Source organism: Etheostoma cragini, chromosome 15 (genome assembly GCF_013103735.1).
Source record: "Etheostoma cragini isolate CJK2018 chromosome 15, CSU_Ecrag_1.0, whole genome shotgun sequence".
Lineage (NCBI taxonomy): Eukaryota > Metazoa > Chordata > Actinopteri > Perciformes > Percidae > Etheostoma > Etheostoma cragini.
Window position 1 is genome coordinate 7,647,239 of NC_048421.1, and position 24,426 is coordinate 7,671,664.

Sequence of the window (24,426 nt, forward strand, 5' to 3'; positions counted from 1 at the left end):
CAGCGCAGTTTCACTCTTCCCCACTGCTGAACACACAAGTTATCTGCCTGGTGACAGATTTCTCTTTTTTTGAGCTTACAAATGTAAAACTTTCAGTTCACATTTCCCAGGTTCAGTGATGCACTGAAATACTATTAACAAAACAGAAATTAATAAATATGACAAAAATACTCTCAATACTGACACTGTTAGAAGAGTTAAAATCTTTTAAATTCAAAATAAACAAAATGGATACCCACTGCTAAAATCATGACTGGAATGCAGACAATTGCCTTTTATTTTAAAAAAAAGAAATTCAACTAAAATAAAACTCACTGGACTCAGACTTACATCATAATGCTATATTTGTAATTAAAGAATCAACCATTGTAGGTGCAGTTGGTTGCCTTTACAGCACGAAATTAAATATTGTTGGTCCACTAAAACAGAGCTACAATACCTTGTATAATAAATAATCATGTCAAAAATCTTGATGATGGAAATAATCAGTACAGTCCTTTTTACTTAGAACTTGCCTGGACACTTTAAGGAGAATTTTGAGAAAACTGTAAATAAGCATGCTCCTTGGACAAAGCATAGAGTGAAGGGACGGGAAAACCCTTGGTTTTCACCAGAGTTGTCAGACATTATTCATCAGCGAAATGTGGCATGGGCTAAAGCTAGAAATGGTGATTCTGCCACGGACTGGTCCATTTTCAGACACATAAGAAACAAATGTACCTCTCTTATTAAAAAGGCTAAATCAGAATTTTATTTATCAGTTACTAGTGAAAATCTCAATAATCCACAGAAATTTTGGAAAATCATCAAGTCTCTTACTGTGAATAAAAGTAATGAAGCCCTCCCAAAATTTGTTTTGAAAAACTCTCTCCCGGTCTACGACAGAGCTGATGTCTTAAACTGCTTCAATGAACATTTTGTATCAGTTGGTTCTGTGTCTGAGTCGACAGGAGTAGTCGCTGTCCCCCCATGCACAGACTCCCCAGTGTTTTCTGGAGAGCCTTTTAACTATGTTTCTTTTACGGTGCAGCAGGTGCATGGAGCTCTTAAAGCGTTAGACCACAGAAAACCACCTGGGCCAGATTTATTAGAGCCTTATTTTTTTAAAAAGGCGGCTGATTTTGTTGCTGAGCCTTTTACAATTCTTTTTAATTGGTCAATTCAAAACAGCAAAATACCATCAGTTTGGAAGTCAGCTTTTGTTATTCCCTTGTTTAAAGGAGGTGATCCAGCAGTTTTAACTAACTATCGGCCTATATCTAATTTATGTGTTTTGTCAAAGATTTTGGAATCCCTAGTTTCAGACCAAATAAAAGAGATTTTATACTCTAATGAACTTCTTTCTAAACTGCATTCAGGCTTTAGGAAAAAGCAAAGCACCATTACTGCTGTTACAAGAGTAATAAATGACATACTTGTCGCCCTTGATAAAAAGCAATTCTGTGCATCACTTTTTCTTGATTTGTCGAAAGCATTTGACACAGTGGACCATGCTGTTTTAAAGCATAGGCTTCTTTGTCTGGGACTGTCCGATTTTGCAGTTTTCTGGTTTATTAATTATTTGAGTGACAGGACTCAGTGTATAAAATGTGACGGTCTATGTTCTGCATTAGTGAAGGTCCACAAGGGGGTGCCACAAGGTTCATTATTGGGTCCTCTCTTGTTTATCATGTATATAAATGACCTTGAAAAAGAGGTTTTTAACCTCAACAGGACTTTCCTGGTTAAAAAAAGGTTAAATAAAAAAATAAAACTTAACGAACAAATGTTTTAGTTTTACCGCCTTGTGAAGACATCTACTACATGCCACTTTCAAATTCCCGGATATATTCAAGTATATTTTTTGTGGGCTAAGGAAGTGCTCATCCAGAGGAATAAATAAAAGCTTTTGTATCTGTAATGGTTGTATCTCAGGCTCTGTTCTTACAAAAGTCAGTTTGTTATGCTGCAATCCATCTTATCATTCAGGTCTGAGCTCTTATGCATTGGTTATTTATAGTACATTCAACTCTGTTTTATTCATCTTGGGGAAGATCCATTAAAATACTATGTTAGTTTCCTCGACTTGTAAACACCACAGCTGTCTTACTTACCAGTTATTTGCAGAAAGGTATTGAAGCTATATGTAAATACAACTTTTGTGTCTGCTGTTAGCGTCTCAATGCCCAAATTAACAACTGCATGGAATGTGAAGCTGCAAGGCAGAGTGCAGGTGAATTTCCTCACCTACCCCTTCTTTCTCTCTGGGGTAAATGTAAATGTGCACACACCCCTTCATGGAGTACAAAGCAGCCTGTCCCTGCTAAGTGGCAGCAGGCCTGCACACTTCTATAGATGACCCCATGTTTCTGGTGGAGGAAACTGGTTGACCTCTCCAACCTCATTACACAGCCGCTCTCCTAGTGTGAAAGACAGCTTGTAGCGCAGACGCACCTTGTCCTGTGAAGACGCACATACAAGGAACTTTAAGCATCATCAGCATTGTCATCAAAGTTGTGTGGCTCCAAAAGTCAGAGTGGTTTGTGTATTTATTTCCTTAAGTGTTATTGTGTCACCTACCTTTGTAGGGTTGGCCAGCAACATTATCTGGTTAATGGAGGCTGGAGGAAGGATAGGGTTAAATGGTGCCAGTTCTGCTCTTGATGGAGGCTGCAGCTTCACCTTCATTGACTGATGGAGGATGAAGGCAGGAGTCAGCAGTTATTTTTTATTCCTTTTATTAAAGGATAATTTCAATATTTTTCAAGTCCATCTTTGTGTTTCCATGGACAGTGTTTGTGGCAGAGGAATAGTAACACAAAAAGTAAAATTTTCACACAAAAGAATGTACCTCTGAAAGATTTGGCTAACTTACTGCTGAAGCCACATATTAGCTGTAGCTTAACATAAAACCTGAATGAACTGATACATGACTCTACCTTGGGCACAGCCGCTTGCAGTACCACATTGTGAACAAGCAAGGGTGCTGTATTTAGCATGGACACCACCATCACCAAAACGTCAGGCCTGCCGGAGGGGCAGTCAGATGCAAAGTTGATAAGCATGCGAACACCGTCCCTATCATAAGCCGTCACAGGCAGCACTTTACCTGAGGACAGACAGGGCACAGCCAATCAGGCACAGGCAGACATGAGCTATTCAAAGAGTTTATATCAAGCTTTCTATTTTCAAATAATTTGTCCATTAACCAGTCGAGCCCATCATCCCTTCCCCTCATGTCCTTACTCGGTCTGATGGTCTCCAGAGGGACGTGCACATTACTCAGAGAGATGTCTGTAGCTCTGGCCGGGCTGCCCTGAAAGGGAGGGTGGCAGGGGGATAGAGAGCGGAACAGCGGGCTGCCCGGGGCTGAGCCCAGGCTCTGGGCCTTGGCATGGGACAGAGCAGGGGAGCCGGACATCGTACCCTGGAGAAAAGAGGGTGAAGAAGGAGAACCCTGCCCATGTATGAGGGAAGGTGCTGCTGCAGGCATCCCGAAGTTGCTTCCTTTGGCTGTCATCTTAATGGACAAACTGAAAATCACATTTCATAGATTGTTATGAGACCTTAAAGTACTGTAGACTAGTCAAATATGAGCACCAAAATTACTAAAGTAAACTTTGTGCACAAAATAAACCTGGCAAAATGTCTACAAACAATGGCGTAATAAGACAATACTGTGTAGATTGCTGTGTTTGCTATTATTCAAATTATAAGAATGCACTGATTTTTAAATTTGCAGTGGAGAGAAAAACATTTCAGATGATTCTGTACCTCTTGGGATCTGAAAAGTCCATCATAGCCAGGTCCTGCAAGTTCTGTAGACTGTGTGGGGCAGCAGCTGGTTCAGCTGGATGCCCGGCAGGACCTGAACAAGCTACACTGCAAAACATATCCACACCTGAAGCTGGAGCCTGCAGAGGAGATCAGATCATTTACCCTCTCCTGTTAGGGCTGCTTGATTATGGAAAAATCATAATCACGATTATTTTGGTCAATATTGAAATTTACGATAATTTAACACAATTACTCATGGACTTTAAGAAAGATTTTGCAATTATAAAAAGTTAAACAAATCAACAGTTAAAACACCAAGAACTGTGAAATTTCCCTTAATTAATTCAGAACACACAAAAAAATAAGAGTTTACTTGCAAAACATAATGTTTTAAGATGTACCTGCAAAGAAGTCCACTGGTTGGACAACTCGTTCAACTTGGGTTTTGAGTGGCTGCTCAGAGAGGTAGGGGGACCGTTCAGTCCTGAAAGAACATACATGCATTTGCATCGTTAAAAGAAATAAAAATCCTTTATCTTTAATGCAGTTATTCATGTGACTTCAAGGAAATTTCTAATTTAGCTTAGCCTAAAGACTACAAATCAGGGGAAAAGTCTTTATCTCATGTCAACCTATTATGTCTTGTTTGTTTACGCCAAACAAGAAAGTGTAAAAAAAAAATTTCCCTGCGGTGCAATAATAACGGATTGGATATTACATGTTTTTAGTCAGCTTTAAACTGCTGGTCGGCCAATTTTGTTAGAGAGCCTCATAGCCAAGCGTTTTTCCCAAAATGAAGAATTGCTCCTTTAACCCAGTAAGTCACAATAAGGATATACTACCTAGAGACAGCAGCTCATCGTCAAGGAGAGAGAGTGCAGTGGAGGCCTTGTCGTGGGGGGGGTGACTCGGGCTGTTGCTCTGACTGCCATGGGAGCCGCCCGGGCGTTTGGGAGGAGGAGGCAGAAAAGGGATGGGGGAAGCCGTAGGATTGGTGGAAACAAGATTTGTGGACTGAAAAAGAGGGGCAGCAGGTTGAGGAGGGCTCGGAGTATCGAGGCCAGCGAGGTCGATCAGCGTATCTGTGGTCTCTGTTGAGTAAAGATTGATTACAGCAGCTGAATGCATTACATAACACCAGGATATCTGAAGCATTAACAACATGGTTTTATGTAAAACATAACTATGAAATGTTTCTTACCACTCTCCCCCCGACCGGCTGTAGAGCGAGGCTCCTCGCTGTCACCGTTGACGGGCTGCCCCTCAACTATCTTCTTGTAAGAGTTGATGACTCTGGAGAGGTCATCGCTGGCCTGCAGGATATCACCTGAGGAGCCAGCGGTTACAGATTATACACAAGGATATAATCAAAATGTCAAGGCGGATCTTCTTCAGATAGAGACCAAAATACCAAATACAAGCAAACCTAAACTGGTGTCATTGTCTTCTGTCTCAGTAGCCATTTTGAAAGCTGAACGCCTCAGCTTGTCACACCGCTCGTAGAGTTCCTGGGAGGAAAAACAAAGGAAGTGCTGTGACAATTGTAATTTCCCCTTGCAGGATTAATAAAGTATACATTATCATTATTATAATTATTATTATTATTATTAACTAGCTGGTGTTGTTGGAATTTCCTAAGTTTGTGAAGCCAGTTTGTTGACTTAAACATCACAATGAAAACATAAAATAACTGTAGTTAGTAATAATTGTTTATCACTGACTGCATTGGATTGCAATATTGCAAATGACACTGAAAAGAAAAAAGATGAAACGACGTGTGCCAAATTATCTTTCTCATGATGACAGAGTTGAGTTAGAGCTGATTGGTTGCTTTCAGACAAGCCCAGAGTCAACAGGCTCTTTTGAGATGAACTGCGCCCGCGCCTGTAAAGAGGACGAGAGCAGACAGCAGCCGCCGCGGGCGCGGAGAAAAGCCGCGGTAAAGTCGGACAGTTTCAAGCCGATTCCAGCAGCCTTCAGATGCAAACACTCACATCCTGTTTGGTCCGATTCCCATTTAATAAAATGTATCATAGCCATATTTCAGCTTGTACACAGTGTCCAGTTGTTTCTAATAAAGCAGCGTGGCTGTCAAAATGCTCTACATGCAATCTGTTGATGAAAATAATAAACAACACACTGTAGATGATCCATAATCAGAACGGATTAAGTGTCGGATTTCTTAATGTCACTATCAGCCACATATGTTCTGTACTGAACAAGCCTTTAAATCAGACTTATAACAATTAAAATCCCTCCAATTCTAAAACAATAAAAAAGATTATATAAAACGTCATCATTTTGAGTCGATTCTAAGCCAATCAGCTGTTAGATCAGCTGAAAGACAGTCGTTTCCCAGCATGCTCTGGGTCCACCAGTCGGTGAAAAGAAACTGCACTGCCTGCGTCTCAACCCTGCAGCCGCCTTGATCTCCTGAGATTATCGTTGCCCACGTGTGCATGATGTCAGAGCAAGTCGGGATCGAGTCGGACACAAGTCTAACCAGCTTGCACTGGGCACTGATCACCAGTGATCGATTCGGCTCATCTCAAACAAGCCTGTTATTAGATAGAACTAGAACTACATTAAAATGGCATGTACAAGAGGATGTTTTCTAATATTCCTCAATCTGTTATATTCCTTCCCGCATTGAGAGGGAAATATTCCAGTTGATTCCTTGCAGGTAAGGTTTACAGTTTACCATGTCATTTGTGTGAGTGTGTATACTAGTGCACGGACACACACCTTAATGATATCCTTGTCTGAGTCAGTGGAGCTGTCTTTATTGTAGTGGGACAGCATCTCCGTCAGCAGCTTGACATTGATGTTCACCTCTTCCAGTGTGTGTATACGCTTTGTAACCTTATGCACTCTTGCCTCATCCTGACAAAAACAACAAGACACATTGTGCGTGTGCTACATGTCATATATGAAAATGTTAAAATATTATAGTAGTATCACCTCGGGTGAAACTCTGAGCCAAAACTATTTTAGTTTGATAATTTAACTTCATGTGGCCTCAATAATAGCAAGCAGTGTGAGACTAAGTTAGGAATCCATGGAGATCTTACCTCTTTCACCATGTTTTTGATTAATCTGTTGGCTTCCTGGAGATCCTCTGGATTTTTACTCCGGAGAAGCTCAGCAAGCAGCTAAAGACACACACACACACACACACACACACACACACACACACACAGTGTGGAGGAGAAGCAGGCAGGAGTCTGAAAAAGTGATGATTTCCTTTCTTGGGAATTCATTTAATCAAGAGCCAAACCTGAATTATTAATTATGTCGGGAGATATGTTTCCATTCCTGGTTTTCCCGAGTTCCTTCACATGTAAAACAACCTGTTTGAGTCACACTACACAAGTTTGAACACTACACAAGAGGGAGAAGTCGATCTGGTGCATTGTTGTATTAGTTTGAGTCTTGTATTGTTTTGTCTGTTGAGTTCTGAGTTTTGCGTTTTAATGTACGAGTTTGTAAGTTGTGTGTTTTGTATGGACTCTTTTTTGTTAAAAGGTGCCCTGTCACACAAAACCGTTTTTCTTGCATTTTTTAAAAATATGTTAGGTCCATATGTATGTGTTTGTGTTATGTTGTGAGTGTGAAATTAACTGCTACCTTCTCTGCCAGCTCTAGCCACTGAAAAGAAATAAGCAGAGAAATCAGGCTAATTACAAAAGCTGGTCGGTCTGACGCCATGTTGCACTGGGTAAAGGATAGCTGTTAGCCAATCAGAGTCAAGCAGCTTAGATCGTTGAATATTAATGAGAACTGGCACATATTGAGCTGAGTCTTCCTGCAGGCTTTCTATACCACACTAATATAGCTTGAAACAAGGTAACCAAGGCATTTTTCCACAGAAAATCTTACAAAGTCCATGGTAGAACTTCAGACATTACCAAAAAGTAGGAAAATACTTGTTGCAGGGAACCTTTAAGTTTTATGTATTTTAAAGACCCATCTAATGATGGGGATTGCAAATTAGCTTAGGCTGTAAATGCTGGGGTATGTGGCATTGGTTACTGCTACATAATTTGTCCCTAAACAAATAAACATTAAAATAAAAGATAAACAGATTTACATAGTTTTCCTTAAATCTCTCACCTTGCCCATGTCCTCGTTATCAAACACCGGATGTTTCGGTCGTGTCGGAGGAGAGGGAATCAGAGTCTTGTCCAGCGGTAATTCTGGGTCATGTGTCACAAGGCCTGGTGAGGAAAGTGACGATAATAAGACATATTTTTCACATGCATGATGTTAATCTGACTGATCTCAACACACCCTGTCTTCTCAGCGTCTGGTAGGCTTCACTGATCTTGGTTTCATTTGGAAAAGCCACCGTCCAGCTGTACAGCATCTCTACGATCTTCATCTTCACCTTCTCAGGTGCACTGTCACCCATGTACTGGAAACAAGAGGTGATTAATAAGAGCCTGGATGGTATGACAATACAGTCAGCACACTTTTCATATAAACCAATTTGGAGACTGCTTACCTTTGGAGACACAACTTTAATCAGCTCATTCAAAAATCTGTATTTTCCAACTTCATTATGAAACCTTCTCCCGCAGTTCTTCATACATGCCTCCAATACCTGTAAATAAAATCGTTAAAATTAAGACATGTTGAGAAAGAATTGGTGCTTCTCAACATTTAGGTAAATTATTTCTTACTGTCAGAGCCTGAAGAGCTTCCCATTCTTGTGGTGAGTGGATTTTATGGACGAGCAGAGTCACAGCTATTTGAGGACTGCAAGAAGAAATTCCAGATGAGAAACTTTTTCTTGCAGATTACAATAAATGGTTTGCAAATATATCCCAGACATACCCTTCCAGTTCCTTGTTGATTTGATCACAGAAGCCTATGATGTACTCCCAGTCCTCCTGTCTGTTTGTTGGATGGGTGGCTTTATCTGTTAGAGAAAGACATTTAGGCCTACACTCACTTACAGTAACTGGTGTTTTTCAGGAGTCTTATGTACATCTGAATCAATGCACACATCACATCCTAGTGAAAATATGGCTTCCGGTGGGTCTTGTGATCAACATGACAATGCAGCAATTGTTGTCCTTCTTCCTCTTTGTAGTTGCTGATGTAATGTTCATGGGATTAGCAGTGCTACTCATTCATCATTCAGACAAATTGTTTTCTGTCCAACAGCTGGAACTATACTGGGGACCAACTATCTGTAGAGCTTTTAGAACAATCCCTGCACACACTGAGCGGTTACTGGTAAACGTGACCCAGACAGTGTTTATTCAAGCTCTCCACCCATTCTGCTAATGATGCAGACAGTTGACTGTAAACCAGGACCCTCTATTAGCTGACTTCAGCTACTGTATTAACGAATATACTGCCCTGACCCTGTCAATGAACTGCCCCAGTCAATGTATTTAGCTAATTACACACATTATTTAATTCATAGAATGGGATTAATCACTCACTGAGCCAAGATTCAAGCGACTCCCCTTCCTGGTACGCCATAGCACTAAAAACATTGCATGACGTCACCAGCGTATGCGCGAGAGTCCAAAATTATTGCTCGGATTTCTTGTGTGGAAAAGACAAAACAGCATTTACCATTGTATTTTTCCCTCATTTTGCCGCGGTATTTAATTTAAAATATGCCGAATGAAATGCTAATGCTTTTATTTCGAAGGCATGTGCACAAGGTACTAACCTGGGGTCCTAACTGACTCCACATTTTCAAGATGGCTGCTTCCATCTCTGGATTATTAAAACCTTGGACACCAAGGTAAATGTAATAATAGAAAGACACACAATTAACAGGTGGTGTTGGCTATCTATTTAATATCACTTTTTTTATAGGTGCATTCATCCTGCAGTCAGTATTGAAACAACAATGTAAAGTAGTAGCGCGAATGTTAAACATCTGAATGTAACGTAGCAAGGCTGTTATAAACCATTATCTTTAATATTGATCTATTCATCGGTTTCGATCTTTTTTAATCAGTCATATCAACGATTTATACTCTAAAACGTGTCTAAAATAATGAAAACTTCCCATCAACCGTTAACAGAACAGAACAAAATATCTCATTTTCATCATCGATTGATCTGACGGTGTTTTCGTTTATTTAATCGTTCAATCTATGAAGCGTTTTAAAACAGAAAAACGGTCCGTTTCCAAAGTCTGAGGAGACAAATTAAAATCTTCTTCGACCAGTAGTACGACGTTATTTAACTTACAATTATATAAAGAAGAAATATAAAAAAACAGCAAATCCTTATTAACAGTTAATCAGTTAATCTTCTGTTGATCGAATAATCATTTCAGCAGTTCTTCACAAACGTGCAATTTAAAAAGTTGGGAAATTGTATTTGATAACACAATAAAAGTAAATCAATTAAGTCTGCAACTAACAATTCTTTTTAAATCAAATAATCCCTTCTCAGTGGATGAATTAATCATTTGATCTCTAAAAATGTCTTTAAATAGCTTGTTCTGTCTGACTGGAACAGTCCAAACCTGAAAGGAATTAAGCTACACACAGCCAGTAAATCATGAACACTGCACACACATTTGAGAAACTCTCTCATGTCACCTTTGTTTGCAGAGTGTTCCAAGTGAGGTGGAGCAGATACAACCCTTACTATCTGGAGCCAGAGGTTAGGAAGGAGGCCTACAGCACCCCAGAGACGGAGCTGAGTGCTGAGGAGAAAGCGCAGCGGGAGCTCAAAGCGCTCCGACCCATCAAGGCAGCAACCAGTGGAGTCAACAGCTCCGTTTTCAGCGACCCAGTCCTCAGGTACGACAGACATCCCGGCGCACTGCAGCTGGTTGCGTGTTCAGTCAAAGCTGTGCATCTGAGAGTTCATGTCATAATTTTTGTCTTTGTTTTTTTCAGTAAATTCATCAACATGGTGATGACAGATGGAAACAAGGTTTTGGCCAGAGGGATCATGACACAGGTAAGAAAACAAACAGTGTTCACGTTCTCAACAATTTGCTGTTGGTCCAATAGTATTAAAATAAGCACAAGTTCTCTCTCTGCTCCCAGACCCTGGAGAATATAAAGAGGAAACAGGTGGAGAAATACCACAAAGCTCCAGAAGGGAAGAAGGAGGAGATTGAGTGTAACCCCTACACCATTTTTCACCAGGCTCTGGAGAACTGTAAGCCTGTTGTTGGACTAGCCAGCATACAGAAAGGTGGAAAGTACTACCAGGTGAGTGATGAGGCAGATTAGCTCTTTTGTTAGAAACACTTGTTGGTTTTGTGCCTCAAAGAAAAGCTAAAAGTCAAATTTATATTCCGTTTGGTTCTCATCCCACTCAGGTGCCCATCCCGCTGACCGACAACCGCCGTCGATACCTCGCCATGAAATGGATGATCACAGAGTGCAGAGACAACAAACACAGACGCACACACATGTACGAAAAACTTTCCCAAGAACTGCTTGCAGCATCTGTGAAGGAGGGCAACGTTATCAAGAAGAAGTTTGAGCTGCACAAGATGGCCGAAGCCAACAGAGCCTACGCCCACTACCGCTGGTGGTAGAGAGAAACCCCTCAGGACTGAAATTCAAATGTTTCAAAGACTGGACAGATGTGTTGGCCACAAAAGGGTCACAGAAGATTCAGCTACACCTTTTGATGCTCGAAGGGCTTCTGTAAACGGTGAACCTTGTGAAAATCATTTGATGGAAAGACCACACTGTAAAACGTGCTATAGGACATCAGTGAAATATAAAGGAAACAATGTCACTTTTGGTATTGAGAAATTGCATTGTGTATACAGTTGTGCTCAGCTGTATAGTTAATAAACACACAATTAAGGAAAATCTTCCAAGATTTATTTAAAGAAATACATCTTCATTAAATGTACAACCCAACCATAAAAAAATGGAATTGAGGAAAGTAAAAATGTAATAAAATACATAAACAGATATTGCAGTCAGTAGTGTACCCTGTCAATAAGGGAATATTAGTGTCTTCAGCATTCAAACTTCCTAATTTAACTCTTCAAGACAAGTGTAATACATCATTAAACCCATTTTACATCAGTTTGTTTTTAGTCTAAAAGGTGGTGAAAAATACCAAAGCTTGTATGGAAATCTTCAAACAAAAAGGATTTGGGGAAATATTACAGAATTTTCTAAATCTGACCATGCCTGGGCTTTCAATCAAATTATTTTCTAACTGATCAGAGGTTGATTTGTCTGCCAATTTTCATATTGAGCTTTACTTATTTACATATAATTACAGGTACAGGTTTTTTAAATGATGCCTTTTCAATGTGTCTCCTTTGCATGTGTCTGTCTGAATCCAAGACACAGCTTTGGTTGAGGACCGTGAAGCCGTCACTGAGGTTCTTAAAAGGTGACTAAAGACTCCAATGTAAATCTGAGCTCAGCTACATACTGTAACGTAGCTAGTGGTGTTTGGTGGGTTTTTGGCCCCAACTTCTCCTTCCAGGCAGCACGACAAGGGTTACGGTTAGCTGCCTGGCAGGCGACATCGGAGGCAAAAAAACACCATTGAGCGTAGCTAGTGCTGGTATGGCTAAATTTAGAGGAAAAACTACTGTTCTACTAGCATTATACTCACAACTGATATGTGAAGAGAGGATAAATACCTACTCCTCCGGCAGTGGTGGAAAATAACGTAGCATATATTTACTCAAAATACTTTTCTTTTTTTTAACTGCCATACATTTGACAGCTTTGGTTAAAAGTATTAATAATACAAAATATGAACCAATAGGTTGTTTGATTATGAGATAACTTAATGAATCCCAAGAGGGGAAATTCACAAGCTACCCTGCAGTTATTAAGTAATTAAATGAGCCCTGCCTTGACCCGCTGCAAAATTAAATGTAAAATGTGAATTATTTACATATCAATGCATCAATAATTAGAACGCAATAATATATATATATATATATATATATATATATATATATATATATATATATATATACACACATATATATGATTCTGAAATGGGTCATTCTTCATAATGAGTACTGACTTTTGGTTACTGTGGCATTGCTACTTTTGTGGTATTAGTACTTTTTCCATCATTGTCCTCCAGCACCTCAACTACAAACAAGAGAAGAGCTCAGGCGTTGTTAAGAAATTTTAGATGATGCTGTTTTTGTTATAAATTTGGCACGAGTTGTTCAACGAATTAAACTTGTCATTGCAGAAATGCATTGAATATCCGTGGAAACATTGTTTAATTACTGTTTCGAATCTCTTGGCCTTTTATTTATAAGGTGAGCCAAAAAAACTTTAAAAAAATAAAAAGTCCCTGAATTATGACAACACTGACAAAATGGCCTCACGTAACATGTAACAGTAACTCAGGAATCCTACTGGACAAATAGAAAAAGTTCCTCTGAACTGCATTTCAAACCTTTTGTAAAAATGTAAATTCTACACTAAAAAAATTAAATAATTAAAATAGTATTTTAATTTAAGTTGGTCACACAACAATAAAAAGTAAAGCAAGGACCAAATCAGCTTGCATCTGACTGGAATGACTGTTCCAAGTCCTTTTGGATTTGGTAAAAAAATAAGTTGAACTATAAAATGTTTTCTCAAAAAAGGAATGCGTGCAAAAAGAAATCTTAAGCCTCTTTCAGCTGTTATCAAACTTCAACAAACAAAGTGTACCTGAATGTGGCTAAACCTTGTTAACTTAACTTCAACACCTTGTGAACTATTGCACATTCCACATCCACTGCACCATGTCTCAGTTATATTATCAAACGCATGGAACAACCCAACAAAATCAAAAGGTCTTTTTACAGTTTAAGAACGGACATCTTCTCAAAACCTGCAGGATTGTCCTTCGTGAATTTGCTGGTTTTTCATAATCAGGGGAGCCTAAGGAGACGTGTCTTAGGTGCTTGAAGGTTGGGTAACACACCTGCAAACACAGCTGCCCAGCGCCAATGTCCTTGCAACAATCCTAATCAGCTATTTCACTGTAGTAGTACTTGTGGGCGGTGCTGCTGAGCACCCAGCCTCCAGCCCTGAACTCCAGGATCTCCAGCAGCAGCAGACGGGCCATGGAGGTAAGGCCCTCCTGTAGCAGGAAGCCGTCCCGCAGCAGAAAGAACAGCTCGTCCATCCGTGGGCTGTTCACCGTCTCCAGCTGCTCTCCGATGCGATGCAACTGCACCACCAAACAGTCCACCTGCAGAGGCAGGCGCAGGAGGGACTCGTATGACATAAACACGCCCTCGTGAAGTATGGTTTCTTATGTGCACGTACAGTATATTTATAAAACTAACAAAAGGATGTTTTATTAGTAATACTACTTATAAATAATAATAATGTTCCTTATAATGTTTTGAGAAAAATAGATGTTCAATCTTTTTACCATGACCAAAAATGTTTGTAATATTACATGTTGTGCATTTAGGGTCATTCATTTTTAGGGTCTCTTTTTTTTCTATCCACAAAGAGTGATGATGTCATAGAAATTGTATTTTTTAAGAAAAGGATGATGTTTCGTATACTTGATATCCATGCTGATTTATCAGTGGATTTTTATTACAGTAAGAAATCGGCCTCTGACACCATTCTGATGAAGGCTAGATGGCCGAAAACATTTGTGAACTAGAAGGGCACTCAAACACCACAGACCTTGGCCACGCATTCCCTATCTCACAATTTTCCCAGTCAGGAAGTCATTTTAATGATCATTCCAACACCCGATGAACGCAGCACCAACGCCCTATCTCCCAATGCTAACAAAAGTTTTTAAAAAATGAGTGTATCTGCCCCGTGATTCAGATCCACTCCAAAATGAAATGGGTTCTTCCTTGGCCCGTGCTACACCTTTACACCAACTCTTTCTGTAGTCCTGCTGAAAAACACCAAACCGAAAACATTACCTCTTTGGCGGAGGTATATAAACCATAGTGTACTGGAAAAGAGTTGCGCAACGTGTTTTCAATTTGACAGACATGCTTGAAGGTCACATGGGTCTGCAACTCGCCGTGTGTGCATTCCCAAAGTAAGAAATGAAGACTATTGCTACTTTTGCCTGTGACCCAAGGCACTGGCCTAAGAAACCGGAAGTGCTCCTAAATACTTTTGGGACAAATTTCCGCACATGCATCTTTATCACTATCAGCACTGTTCTTTTAAAAAAAAGATTTACAGTGAAAAAGTAGTTTACTAAATTAACATCTAAATAAAATGAACACAAAAAAGGAAAGAACTACACATTCTTTCTCACCTCGTCCTCATTCATTAGAGCATCTGGTTGGGCCAGCCGGATCAGACAGTCATACACAGGATGCACCAGAGCCACCATCGGCATGTTGTTCACCTAAATGTCAGACAAACATTGAGAGCGCTTACAGCAGCTGCTATTTTAGTTAAAAACTTCCGTTAAGGTAACTGTGTGAAGTCGTTGACAATATTTTTTTTTGGCATCTGACCGTTACCATTAAAGAGTCAACCTGTGAATAACGACAATGGCCATTGTTGAGGATGAAACCGGAGTTCCTGTGACAGTGAACTAAGGCCACACCTTTTTCCTCTCCACTGACATATTAAACACTTATATAACCACACTTACAAGCAAGATGCTTAAGACATTGCAGCAACAAGAGAGGCACATGTAGTGTTTGACTACTTTGAACACAAGATACAACCAAAGGCATTACAAGGTGACAGCTAAAAGAAAGTAAATTCAAACCATTTTACGGATGCTTTGAGACGCTCCAGACTGGTTTAACAATGCAGCTCTGTATTTATAATTAAGAGGAGGCCTCGGGGAAGACCCAGGACTAGGTGGCGAGATTATATCTCCAACCTGGCCTGGGAACGCCTCGGGATCCCCCAGTCGGAGCTGGTTGATGTGGCTCGGGAAAGGGAAGTTTGGGGTCCCCTGCTGGAGCTGCTGCCCCCGCGACCCGATACCGGATAAGCGGTCGAAGATGGATGGATGGATGGACAATATAATATAATGAAGTTGGACATACCTTGGCAGGAAACAACAACTTACTTTGAGGTAGTCGAAGATGTTACAGATGAACGTAACGTAGCACACCCACTCCTGCAACGAGCGTCTCCTTGTGTCCTCGCGGTTCTTGAACTCCTGCTGGAGCCGGTTGAGCAAATTTCTCCTGAACACATTTCCGTTATTCTGCTTGGCCTCAGCCTGCACGCGGTGGCCAAGAAAGGTCAGAAAAAAAGGTGGAGCATGGACAAAAGGTCAGGAAACATAGAGGTGTAAGTAAAATGGCTTAAGAGCCTCCTGTTGCTTGATTGTAAACTACCAAATAGGCATTATTAAGGTAAGAGAATAAAGAACTTGGCTAAGTCCTGCTCTGGTTTCTTAAATCCCTCTGTCTTAATGGTGCTCAGTGTCTTGATCAAAGAAACTAATGTGGATAACAACTACTGTTAAATGGACAACCAGTCCATCAAACTGCAAACAGTATGGACCTGCACAATGGTGTAGCAGATGCGTCCAGCTTCTTTGCTGAACACCTGGTCCTTTAACGACTGATCCATGATGATATCTGAGACCTTCTCCAGGTTCACTGAACTTGGATCTGTAAGAAACAAATCAGCATTTACAAAAAGTTTGTTTGAAATGGTTATCAGTTACACAGTGGCTGTTGAGTTCTTTGATTGCTCACGTCTCAACAACATCATGGCAATTCAGGAAAGGTTTTAGAAAATGATTAAAGACGTTGGCAACATTGACCTGAAATGCTGAAATTCCTATAATTCAGTAATAAGAGGACCATAACAAGCTAACCTTTCAAGGCTGTTTTCAGCAACATCTGTGTGTCCAGGTCAAATGACTGGATCTTGTAGTCATCAGTGGTGTTTTCCATTATAGATGGTAGCATCCAAATTACACCTTAAGACTGTCCCGCTGGAAAGATCAGACAATATGTTTTACTGCCTTTGATGGGCTTAAACTATAACTGGTGTTTTTAAAAAAAAAAAGAGGCATTTCACACACATTGAGGTTCTGCTTCAAGCTTTGGCACAAAATATATTACAGACAGAGACCGCAGAACAATGACGGCGAAATCCTGTACTGTCATCAAACTGGCTGCAGCCAAAGCTCATTCATTGAGGGATAGGAGGGATTATATGGGCACACTCGGGTCAACCAAAAGGCCACCCAATACCACAAAATGAACAGATGTAACACAAACACAAAGCATCTTTTTTAAATTGTGAGGTAAAGTTATTAATATCTTAATACTGGCCATATACGTAACATACGCTACACAGAGCGTTAAACTCTAACATTTCCCGTTAGCTAATGTAAAGCGTCAACTCGGGTAACGTAATTTGAGTTTATCGCTGGGTAACGAGAGTAAATATGAAGCGTTAACACAGTTTTACGTCTTCATGTGAACAAACTAACGTTAATAGATAACTAGCGTTAATTTAAATATAATCAGCTTGTGTGGGTCCTCTGAAGTGCAGAAACCTAACGTTAGCGTTATAGACGAGTTTGCGTTAGCGTCAAGTTTTATTCTTAACACTTAACATTTACGCTGCAACCGCCCGCCAAAAGAAAGAAACGGGTTAACGTTTACCAGATATCGAGTTGATAGAAAAGCCGTATGTCTTACTTAGCTAGCGTTAACTACATTTAAAAAAAAGGGACACAATTAAATTACCTAAACTGTACGCCTATTCTTTGCATCTAAACTGGACATACCACTAGGTAGATGTAAGCAGAGACGTAATTTAACTCGACGCAGCCTTTCAAAGCTCAAAGCTAAAGTATCACAGCAAGATATGTATCCGCCTCTCTTCGCCTCAAAGACCAATGACGTAGCCACCACAGACTGCTTAAAACAGGTAACCACGAAACGAGGGCTATTTGTTTTTATCGCCCATAACTTAGTATTATCGTAGTCAAAACACGTATCTACACTTCTGCCCTAACTTGAAACCTTGGGGATGTTTTCACCGAAAATGCTATTATATCTGCTTCGACGCTAATGGGATGATACAGTCCATAGATGAGGGCAATCAGGGTTGAGTTATTTCCGGCGTGTTGAAGGGAGGCAGTGCTCGATCTTGTTGCGATATTTCTGCTTTGAAAGGTGGAGTTCTGAATCTGACCCGGAAGTAATGCTAGCAATTTGCTTAACTGTCTATGGAAATGTGTGGCTTGCAGTAGAAGTTCTACTTCTCGTATATCGTTGTACGTGTCGGGGTTCACTACTGTAGCTGCACCGGTATTTATGTAAGGCTGTTACTATAACGTAACTAGTGTCTGCCTGCCTCTGTCACTGTTGCGGCTCTGTGCCTCTATACAAAGTCAACTCTGCTTTGTTGTTTTTAGCTTAGCTAACGTTAGCCCCAAGGTCTCACTGCCTGTCCTCTACATGCTGTGACTGTGAGTGTAATTTATTTGGTCCTCATTGTGTTCCTAGAATTGATTTGATATTATTGTCTTGACAATTAGATTTAATTAGCTATTATTATTATTATTTTTGAACAATATGTGTGAGTTGCAGTATAAAGTCCATCGACGCAGAAGTTCCACAAACTTCTGCACTTTGCACAAAAGAAATATGAATGAAGTTGTTAATTTTGGCTGGGCTCAGAAGACACCACACATCAATACAAGTCAGATTCAGGATACTGCGTTTTTATTATTTTCAAACAAACAAAAAACATTTTCAAACAATTCAGATCATCGAATTTTCATACAGTAAAATGTATACATCTTTGTATTAAGTTACTTTTAAAGTAACTAACTACATTTACTCAAGTTAACCAAGTTTTAGTTTAGACGTACGTGTACTTTACTGCAACTCTATTTAGGCTACTTTGCAGGATACATACAGAACGTATGAGCAATTAATCAAGTGGGATGCAGTTGAAACTAGCTTTACCATGCCATGCTTTAGTTTGACACGTCTGTAATTTTGGATTTGATTAGATATTTTCTAGGTCATCTTTCTAAGTGAACCTTTCAAAACACAAATAATTCAGTACGTTTGTCTGCAGTGCTAAAAGGAATCTGAGGCTGTGGAGACATGGTGGGCTATGACCCTGGGGCTCTGTGTGCAGCCTTCTCACCAGAGGAGGCAGCCCTGGCTGGGTCAGCTGCTGGGATGGTCACCAGGGCCCTCATCAGCCCCTTTGACGTGCTTAAAATCAGATTTCAGGTAATAATGAAACTAGTCACTATGTGCAGTGGTCACAGAATAAAGCTCAGTGAGCATTCATGCTGATTTTGACGATATTTGAATCAAAGCAAAAATACAATGCACCGTAATGTTTTTCAGTATTTTCACATTTCAAGTGGTAAAATATACTATACTCTATTTGGAGCCTTACAAAATCATAATTGAAGTTTAAAGCACATGTATAATCAGTTCTTGGCTTTTTACCCTCTTAGTGTCACATTTCAGCAGCTAAACTATGATGATAAATTGTGTTATAGAAATTAAATAATGATAATAATATTAATTATTATGTAATATAATAATAAGGCTGTGTATTCATCAGAATTTGTTTTTCCCCACAGCTGCAGATTGAGCGTCTGTCTTCACATAGGCCCGAGGGGAAGTACCAGGGATTACTTCAGGCCTCCCGGTGCATTTATTTAGAGGAGGGACTCTCTGCTTTTTGGAAGGGCCATGTCCCTGCACAGCTCCTCTCCATTAGCTTCGGGGCTGTCCAGGCAGAGTAAACTTTTCAAAACTATCTTGTACACGATACCCTGTATTTACAAGTTGTACTTAGTTGTGTACGTGTGTGTGTGCTTTGCAGTTCGCCAGTTTTGAGTTAATGACGGAGGTGGTCCACAAGTCGACCCTGTATGACAGCCAGACAGCAGGAGTTCACTTTATGTGTGGTGGTCTGGCTGCATGCTCTGCTACAGTGGTCTGCCAGCCTCTGGACACACTGCGGACACGCTTTGCAGCTCAGGGAGAAACCAAGGTAGAAAGTTTTAGATAGAACACATAGTCGTACATTTTCTTCTAGTTTTTTGCTGAATTTGACAAGTTGATTATTGTAAAAAAAAAAACTGTTCAGACAGAAATGCAGTACACTATGAGTTCAACTTTCACAAAAAAGCCCAGTTAATAGGAAGCTGAATGACTCATAATTAGCAAGTGTTGATTTTTTAGCAAAAACTGAATTAAAAAAAATATTCATTCTTCCATTCATTTTCTGCAGCTTATCTACTACAGTTATTCACAGCCGACACAAACAGGATAAAGTTTGCTTACTTTGTGAACCCTGCAGAAACCCTTTATTATTCTTCATCTGTCTTTTCAGGTTTACAGCAACTTGCGTCATGCTGTGTCCACAATGTGCCGCTCAGAGGGAGTGCTAACATTTTACCGTGGCCTGTCTCCAACACTGATGGCAGTGTTTCCTTATGCTGGGCTGCAGTTTTTCTTCTACAATGTGTTTAAGAAACTGTTGGCTCCAACAGCTGAAGCTGGAAACTCAGGAGGTCAGTGGGGATCATGGCTTTTCTAAACCCACACATATAAAACATTTTAGAGCTTGAAGATTTATTACCTTTCATGTCTTCCTTCAAGGAGACCTAAGAAGCCTGCTCTCTGGCAGCGGAGCTGGAATAATCAGCAAAACAATGACATACCCCTTTGACCTTTTCAAGAAGAGACTCCAAGTGGGGGGCTTTGAGGCGGCCAGAGTTCACTTTGGACAGGTAAAGTCTTCTGCAACATGTTTCACGTTTGGAGCGCATATTTTGGGTCTAATGTGTAATTATTATGAATCTTTAAGTATTATATTTCTCATGTGCAGGTGCGGAATTATAGAGGCCTGGTGGATTGCATGGTTCAAATAGCCAAAGAAGAGGGTGTCCGAGGCTTCTTTAAAGGCCTTTCACCCAGCCTTGTGAAGGCTGCACTATCAACAGGCTTCACCTTTTTTTGGTATGAATTTTTTCTCAATGCCATGCGTAACCTAAAGGAAAGGCGGAGAACAAATGGCCTCCCCAGAGACCTTGAGGAAAGTTAGTGAAGGAAAAAAAGTAACGGCATGGCATAATCACGCACATTAGAAATAGACCCATGCCTCCTTCTTTGCTTGCACTTAACACATTTATCACCTGGGTCAAAGTTCGGTGTTTTTCTTTGTATGTTGTTGTGTTTATGTATAATGATGGGAAAACATAACCTCATTGTATTTGTTTATGTGCTGTCATTACACCTTGTATCCAAAATTGCATTTTGTTTTGTAATGTATTTTATATTTTAGGGGTTTCTAAGGTTGTGTGTATATATAGAAAATAAATGTCAAAACATTGATCAAATACAACCTTGCACATTTATTATTATTATTATTCATAACTTTGAAATTGTTGAATTTCATTTTGTTAATATAAATTGGAAGAGGAGTATTCAGCGAAATTTGCTTTGACTGTGTGTTTGTATGGGTTTTGACAAAAAACATTTGTTGAATATTTTATTATGTATCTGTGGTGGGCAAAACGGAATGCTGTTGACTCTAGGGTGAATGCACTGCTAAATAAGGGTTTACAGTTAGCATGTCCTGTTAAGTTAAACTCTTATGTGGCTGTGGTTGTGACTCCATGTCTGTCCAACACCTTCAGGTCATTTTTTTTAAATACATCTTTTTTTTTTTAAATAAAAAAAAAAACACAATGAGTCTGCTTGGTTTGTTGACAAGAGGATACATGAATGATTGTGAAGCAATAACGGCAGCACAACATTCAGGTCAGAGAAAAAGACGCTGTGTTTATTTAAGAGTTAAAACAAGTTAAATCCATCTGATTGTTTATTAGATCTAAGTGTCTGAGTCCTTCAAACTAGTCTTATACCTTTAGCACTAATCTGAAAGTGTGTTTTGAGTTAATGTGTGAAAATTATTTTGTATGTGTCCCATGCGCACTTTGCATTTCTTATATTTTAATAAATACGTTTAGCTTCCAGAACCACTTTAGGGAATGTTTATTTGCTTTTGAGGGGTTATCTTTAATTCCATTATAATAAATGGTATTAACAAAGACTCCTTTTATGGCTACAACAGCATTGAATTTTAATTTAATACACTGTATACAAAACCCATCAACAGTATGACTAAGACATTAATAAAGCAGCAAAACAACATGCAAACCAAAGGAACAGTATGTTAAAACTCAACAAGTCTATTACCAGAGAAAACAGAACATTGAATATATAAAAGCAGCCTCTGCAGTTAAAACCATGCAATTACACAAGTCATTTACAGATGCTTTGGCTGACAGAACTCTCTATAATATAATAAACACTGAAAGAAGATAGAGTTCTGTTCTTTAAAACACGAGCAATTTCATGGCAGCATCATCACTGGATATGATATTCTTTTTTAAGTACTGACATTTTACCTGTTAAACAATATTCATACAGTATATACAAGAATACACAATACCCTTACACCCGACTGTGAAAACCATAATACTCAACTGATACTGTGACCAACAAGCATCTGTTAAAAAAGTCCCGACCACAAACAGATATGTCAAACCACAAGCTCCTGTGAACAAAGCCGGAGACTCTGAATCAGAAAAAAACAATGACATTCTGTACATGTTAAGTTTTAAGTGTGAATGAATCTCAACATATCTTTTCAGCAAAGAAAAACAAGGTGATAATCTGTGGAATAAAACAATTTCAGGAATGTATGCTACACTCAATGATACCAATTGGACTTGTTACCGTTTGATGCGTGGTGCTGACTTTTCTGAGGAGAGAAGAATGAGGAGCCTTCAGCAGCTTTTAGACGCTCTATACCTTTAGCCTTTGCAGGGCTTTTTGCTATGGAGATCAGGCTGCCTTTCTGTACCTGTAAAGGCAGTCTGAGAGCTGTTGGCTTTTGCTGTAACACCGGCGAGTCGGCTGAGGGGGCTGGGATCACCCGGACAGTGAAAAGTCTCCTTCACTTCAGCTGGCTGAGGGGGCATTGTGGGATGTGCTGGGCAGGCATCCTCCACTGATCCACAGGTCGAGGGTGTTCCCCAGTGGCACAGCCCCGCTCTCATTCTGGCTGTGGACTGGAGTTCCATGAGAAAAAGCTGGGCAGTTTAAAGAGGGAATCCCTGCGGCCAGGATCCGGCAGGGTCAAGGTCTCCGGAGCCGACTTCTTCCTGGGACGCTCCTTTGGCACTGACAGAAATTCTGGAGCTTCAGTGGAGAGGGGAGTGGATGGGGCGCTGTTAGGTCCACTGCGGGTGCTTGATGGCAGGGGGGTCTCTGAGATGGAGATGGCAGGGGGGAAGGTGCCGATCTTCAAGTTGGTGGCCTCTTGTGTGGCCCGCTCGTATGCTCTGACTTCCTCCATGGTCATGTCTGTTGGGATGGGGGCATTACATTTTAAAAAGGGATAGGTTCATAATTACATTCTACAGAGGGCAGTGGACAATTGTCAGAAATAATAATTTGCTATGGAAATTAAATGGATGTTGGCCCTGGTTATATTTAAACAGTCCAATTTTGATATTATCAGTTATATGTAAAGTAATGAGAAAAGCAAAAAAAAGCAATATTGATAGCAATAGAAATATGTCCAAATTATAAAATGCCAAAACATAACTAATTGTGGACCTTCATCAATGTCTTAATGGCTTTTCTTAGGCAGGTCAGGTTGACAGGTTGACAAGTGGCTGTGTGTGATGGTTGTAGTAGAAGAATGCAAACTTGGCAACCAAACATTGACATGCTGTTTGGTCTTAAAGATATTCATTTCACACTTATTTGAGAGGCTTTTCCAGTTGCTTACAAACAAACGGTGAAGCTTTCTAATCAAAGACAATTTTGAGAAGATATTTAAAAATATTTCACAAACAACATAGCGGTGATGGTTAGCCTTACCGTACCGGCTACACATTCAGCCAAAGTTTACATTGATTATTCTCACATCTCTGTGAAAACCTACATAATCTTTGGGACTGTACGGCTGCAGCTTGGAGCCTCCGACTGGTGCCGTCGGACTTCTACTTTTCAAAATAAAAGCTTGCTTAAAGGTTTTATGAATTGCTTGAATGTCAGTATTATTTCATTATGAAAGCCTGTAAATGCTCCTCATATTGCTATAATGTCACGTATCCCTGTCTGAAATTGGGCCAGTAAAGGATGGAATTGCCAGGACTGAATGAGTTTAACGATACTTTCTCTGAGGTATAGTTTGAATTTAATTGGGATAAAACAGTAAACCTTATTCCATTTGCAAGTGTACTGATTTCTGCCACATTATCAATCTGCAATCTGGAGATGAATCAGTGTGTACACAAAACTAACTCATGTTGAATAAGTAATGTCAAGTCTAATAAACTCACCAATCCACTCATCCACCCAGGCAAAGGCCTGCCTGTGTCCTAAAAGCAGGACATCTCGAATCACCTGAGAAGAATTTGAAAAAAAGAAAGGAAGAGGAAGCAAAATAGGAGCACAATCACAAAGAAAGAAAGGTAAAGAGGGACAGAGGGAATGTGATTAATGAGTCACTAGCGGTGTTACCACGCGAGAAATGACCCTGCCTATGTGTGTGTGTGTGTGTGTGTTTGTGTGTGTGTGCGCGCCTCGGGCAAGGAGAGCACAGGGACAGTTCACCACAGGAACAGCTGCTGTAGAGGACTAGGCAAAATGGATCTGGGAATTAGGAGATATTAAGTTAAAATGTGCAGCCATTGTAAAAGGAGGTGGTG

At 40.0% G+C, this 24,426-nt stretch overlaps 5 protein-coding genes across 14 annotated transcripts in view; 2 read left to right on the forward strand and 3 right to left on the reverse strand.

Moving 5' to 3' along the window:
• Positions 1–90: 90 nt before the first annotated feature.
• Positions 91–9,351, reverse strand: gga3b (golgi associated, gamma adaptin ear containing, ARF binding protein 3b). 2 transcript variants are annotated; one of them, XR_004659538.1, is made up of 18 exons: positions 9,210–9,351; positions 8,593–8,677; positions 8,439–8,514; positions 8,261–8,359; positions 8,047–8,170; positions 7,870–7,973; positions 6,828–6,908; positions 6,502–6,639; positions 5,183–5,264; positions 4,958–5,083; positions 4,599–4,847; positions 4,158–4,240; positions 3,754–3,893; positions 3,226–3,512; positions 2,919–3,088; positions 2,560–2,670; positions 1,764–2,439; positions 91–510 (listed from the first exon to the last, which is right to left on the reverse strand). XR_004659538.1 is itself a non-coding variant. In XM_034893363.1 (17 exons), the coding sequence occupies exons 1-17, from the start codon at positions 9,247–9,249 to the stop codon at positions 2,329–2,331; spliced, it is 2,106 nt and encodes a 701-aa protein (XP_034749254.1). In that variant the 5' UTR covers positions 9,250–9,351; the 3' UTR covers positions 1,753–2,328. The 2 variants fall into 2 exon arrangements, 1 of the variants encoding a protein (XP_034749254.1); XM_034893363.1 differs by lacking the exon at positions 91–510 and having other exon boundaries at positions 1,753–2,439.
• Positions 9,352–9,375: 24 nt separating this feature from the next.
• On the forward strand, positions 9,376–11,855 carry mrps7 (mitochondrial ribosomal protein S7). Its single transcript, XM_034893369.1, has 5 exons — positions 9,376–9,520; positions 10,344–10,535; positions 10,635–10,698; positions 10,788–10,955; positions 11,066–11,855. The coding sequence occupies exons 1-5, from the start codon at positions 9,477–9,479 to the stop codon at positions 11,285–11,287; spliced, it is 690 nt and encodes a 229-aa protein (XP_034749260.1). The 5' UTR covers positions 9,376–9,476; the 3' UTR covers positions 11,288–11,855.
• Positions 11,856–12,757: 902 nt separating this feature from the next.
• mif4gdb (MIF4G domain containing b) lies at positions 12,758–17,557 on the reverse strand. 4 transcript variants are annotated; one of them, XM_034893372.1, is made up of 6 exons: positions 17,443–17,557; positions 16,519–16,638; positions 16,200–16,309; positions 15,757–15,912; positions 14,983–15,075; positions 12,758–13,932 (listed from the first exon to the last, which is right to left on the reverse strand). In XM_034893372.1, the coding sequence occupies exons 2-6, from the start codon at positions 16,610–16,612 to the stop codon at positions 13,705–13,707; spliced, it is 681 nt and encodes a 226-aa protein (XP_034749263.1). In that variant the 5' UTR covers positions 16,613–16,638; positions 17,443–17,557; the 3' UTR covers positions 12,758–13,704. The 4 variants fall into 4 exon arrangements, with proteins under 4 accessions (XP_034749263.1, XP_034749261.1, XP_034749262.1 ...); XM_034893370.1 differs by having other exon boundaries at positions 17,402–17,523; XM_034893371.1 differs by having other exon boundaries at positions 17,318–17,523.
• Positions 17,558–17,858: 301 nt separating this feature from the next.
• Positions 17,859–21,362, forward strand: slc25a19 (solute carrier family 25 member 19). 4 transcript variants are annotated; one of them, XM_034893367.1, is made up of 8 exons: positions 17,872–17,931; positions 18,584–18,586; positions 18,747–18,907; positions 19,270–19,425; positions 19,515–19,685; positions 20,028–20,208; positions 20,297–20,427; positions 20,526–21,362. In XM_034893367.1, exons 3-8 carry the CDS (start codon positions 18,776–18,778, stop codon positions 20,739–20,741), a joined length of 987 nt encoding a protein of 328 aa, XP_034749258.1. In that variant the 5' UTR covers positions 17,872–17,931; positions 18,584–18,586; positions 18,747–18,775; the 3' UTR covers positions 20,742–21,362. The 4 variants fall into 4 exon arrangements, with proteins under 4 accessions (XP_034749256.1, XP_034749259.1, XP_034749257.1 ...); XM_034893365.1 differs by lacking the exon at positions 18,584–18,586 and having other exon boundaries at positions 17,859–18,129; XM_034893368.1 differs by lacking the exon at positions 18,584–18,586 and having other exon boundaries at positions 17,863–17,968.
• Positions 21,363–21,760: 398 nt separating this feature from the next.
• LOC117958109 (cytoplasmic phosphatidylinositol transfer protein 1-like) overlaps positions 21,761–24,426 on the reverse strand; it is a 41,466-nt gene continuing 38,800 nt past the window's right edge. For all 3 annotated transcript variants that reach the window (XM_034894369.1, XM_034894370.1, XM_034894371.1), the window contains 2 exons: positions 24,058–24,121; positions 21,761–23,071 (listed from right to left, as the gene is read on the reverse strand). In XM_034894369.1, coding sequence (XP_034750260.1) covers positions 22,761–23,071; positions 24,058–24,121 — 375 coding nt within the window. In that variant the 3' untranslated portion in view covers positions 21,761–22,760. The remainder of the gene's footprint in view (positions 23,072–24,057; positions 24,122–24,426) is intronic.

What these genes read in the sequence shown, in the direction of transcription:
- gga3b (XM_034893363.1), bottom strand. Translation starts at nt 9,249, where the DNA reads ATGGCGTACCAGGAAGGGGAGTCGCTTGAATCTTGGCTCA. An exon ending in TCAAAAACATGGTGAAAGAG is followed by an intron (nt 6,640 to 6,827) that starts GTAAGATCTCCA and finishes TGTTTTTGTCAG; the next exon opens with GATGAGGCAAGAGTGCATAA. An exon ending in TCTGGAGACCATCAGACCGA is followed by an intron (nt 3,089 to 3,225) that starts GTAAGGACATGA and finishes GTCTGTCCTCAG; the next exon opens with GTAAAGTGCTGCCTGTGACG.
- mrps7 (XM_034893369.1), top strand. Translation starts at nt 9,477, where the DNA reads ATGGCTGCTTCCATCTCTGGATTATTAAAACCTTGGACACCAAG. An exon ending in TTAAAACCTTGGACACCAAG is followed by an intron (nt 9,521 to 10,343) that starts GTAAATGTAATA and finishes CTTTGTTTGCAG; the next exon opens with AGTGTTCCAAGTGAGGTGGA. An exon ending in TTCAGCGACCCAGTCCTCAG is followed by an intron (nt 10,536 to 10,634) that starts GTACGACAGACA and finishes TGTTTTTTTCAG; the next exon opens with TAAATTCATCAACATGGTGA.
- mif4gdb (XM_034893372.1), bottom strand. Translation starts at nt 16,612, where the DNA reads ATGCTACCATCTATAATGGAAAACACCACTGATGACTACAAGATCCAG. An exon ending in ACATCTTCGACTACCTCAAA is followed by an intron (nt 15,076 to 15,756) that starts GTAAGTTGTTGT and finishes TCTGACATTTAG; the next exon opens with GTGAACAACATGCCGATGGT. An exon ending in CTCTAATGAATGAGGACGAG is followed by an intron (nt 13,933 to 14,982) that starts GTGAGAAAGAAT and finishes CTGCCTCTGCAG; the next exon opens with GTGGACTGTTTGGTGGTGCA.
- slc25a19 (XM_034893365.1), top strand. Translation starts at nt 18,776, where the DNA reads ATGGTGGGCTATGACCCTGGGGCTCTGTGTGCAGCCTTCTCACCAGAG. An exon ending in TGCTTAAAATCAGATTTCAG is followed by an intron (nt 18,908 to 19,269) that starts GTAATAATGAAA and finishes TTTTCCCCACAG; the next exon opens with CTGCAGATTGAGCGTCTGTC. An exon ending in TGAAGCTGGAAACTCAGGAG is followed by an intron (nt 20,209 to 20,296) that starts GTCAGTGGGGAT and finishes TCTTCCTTCAAG; the next exon opens with GAGACCTAAGAAGCCTGCTC.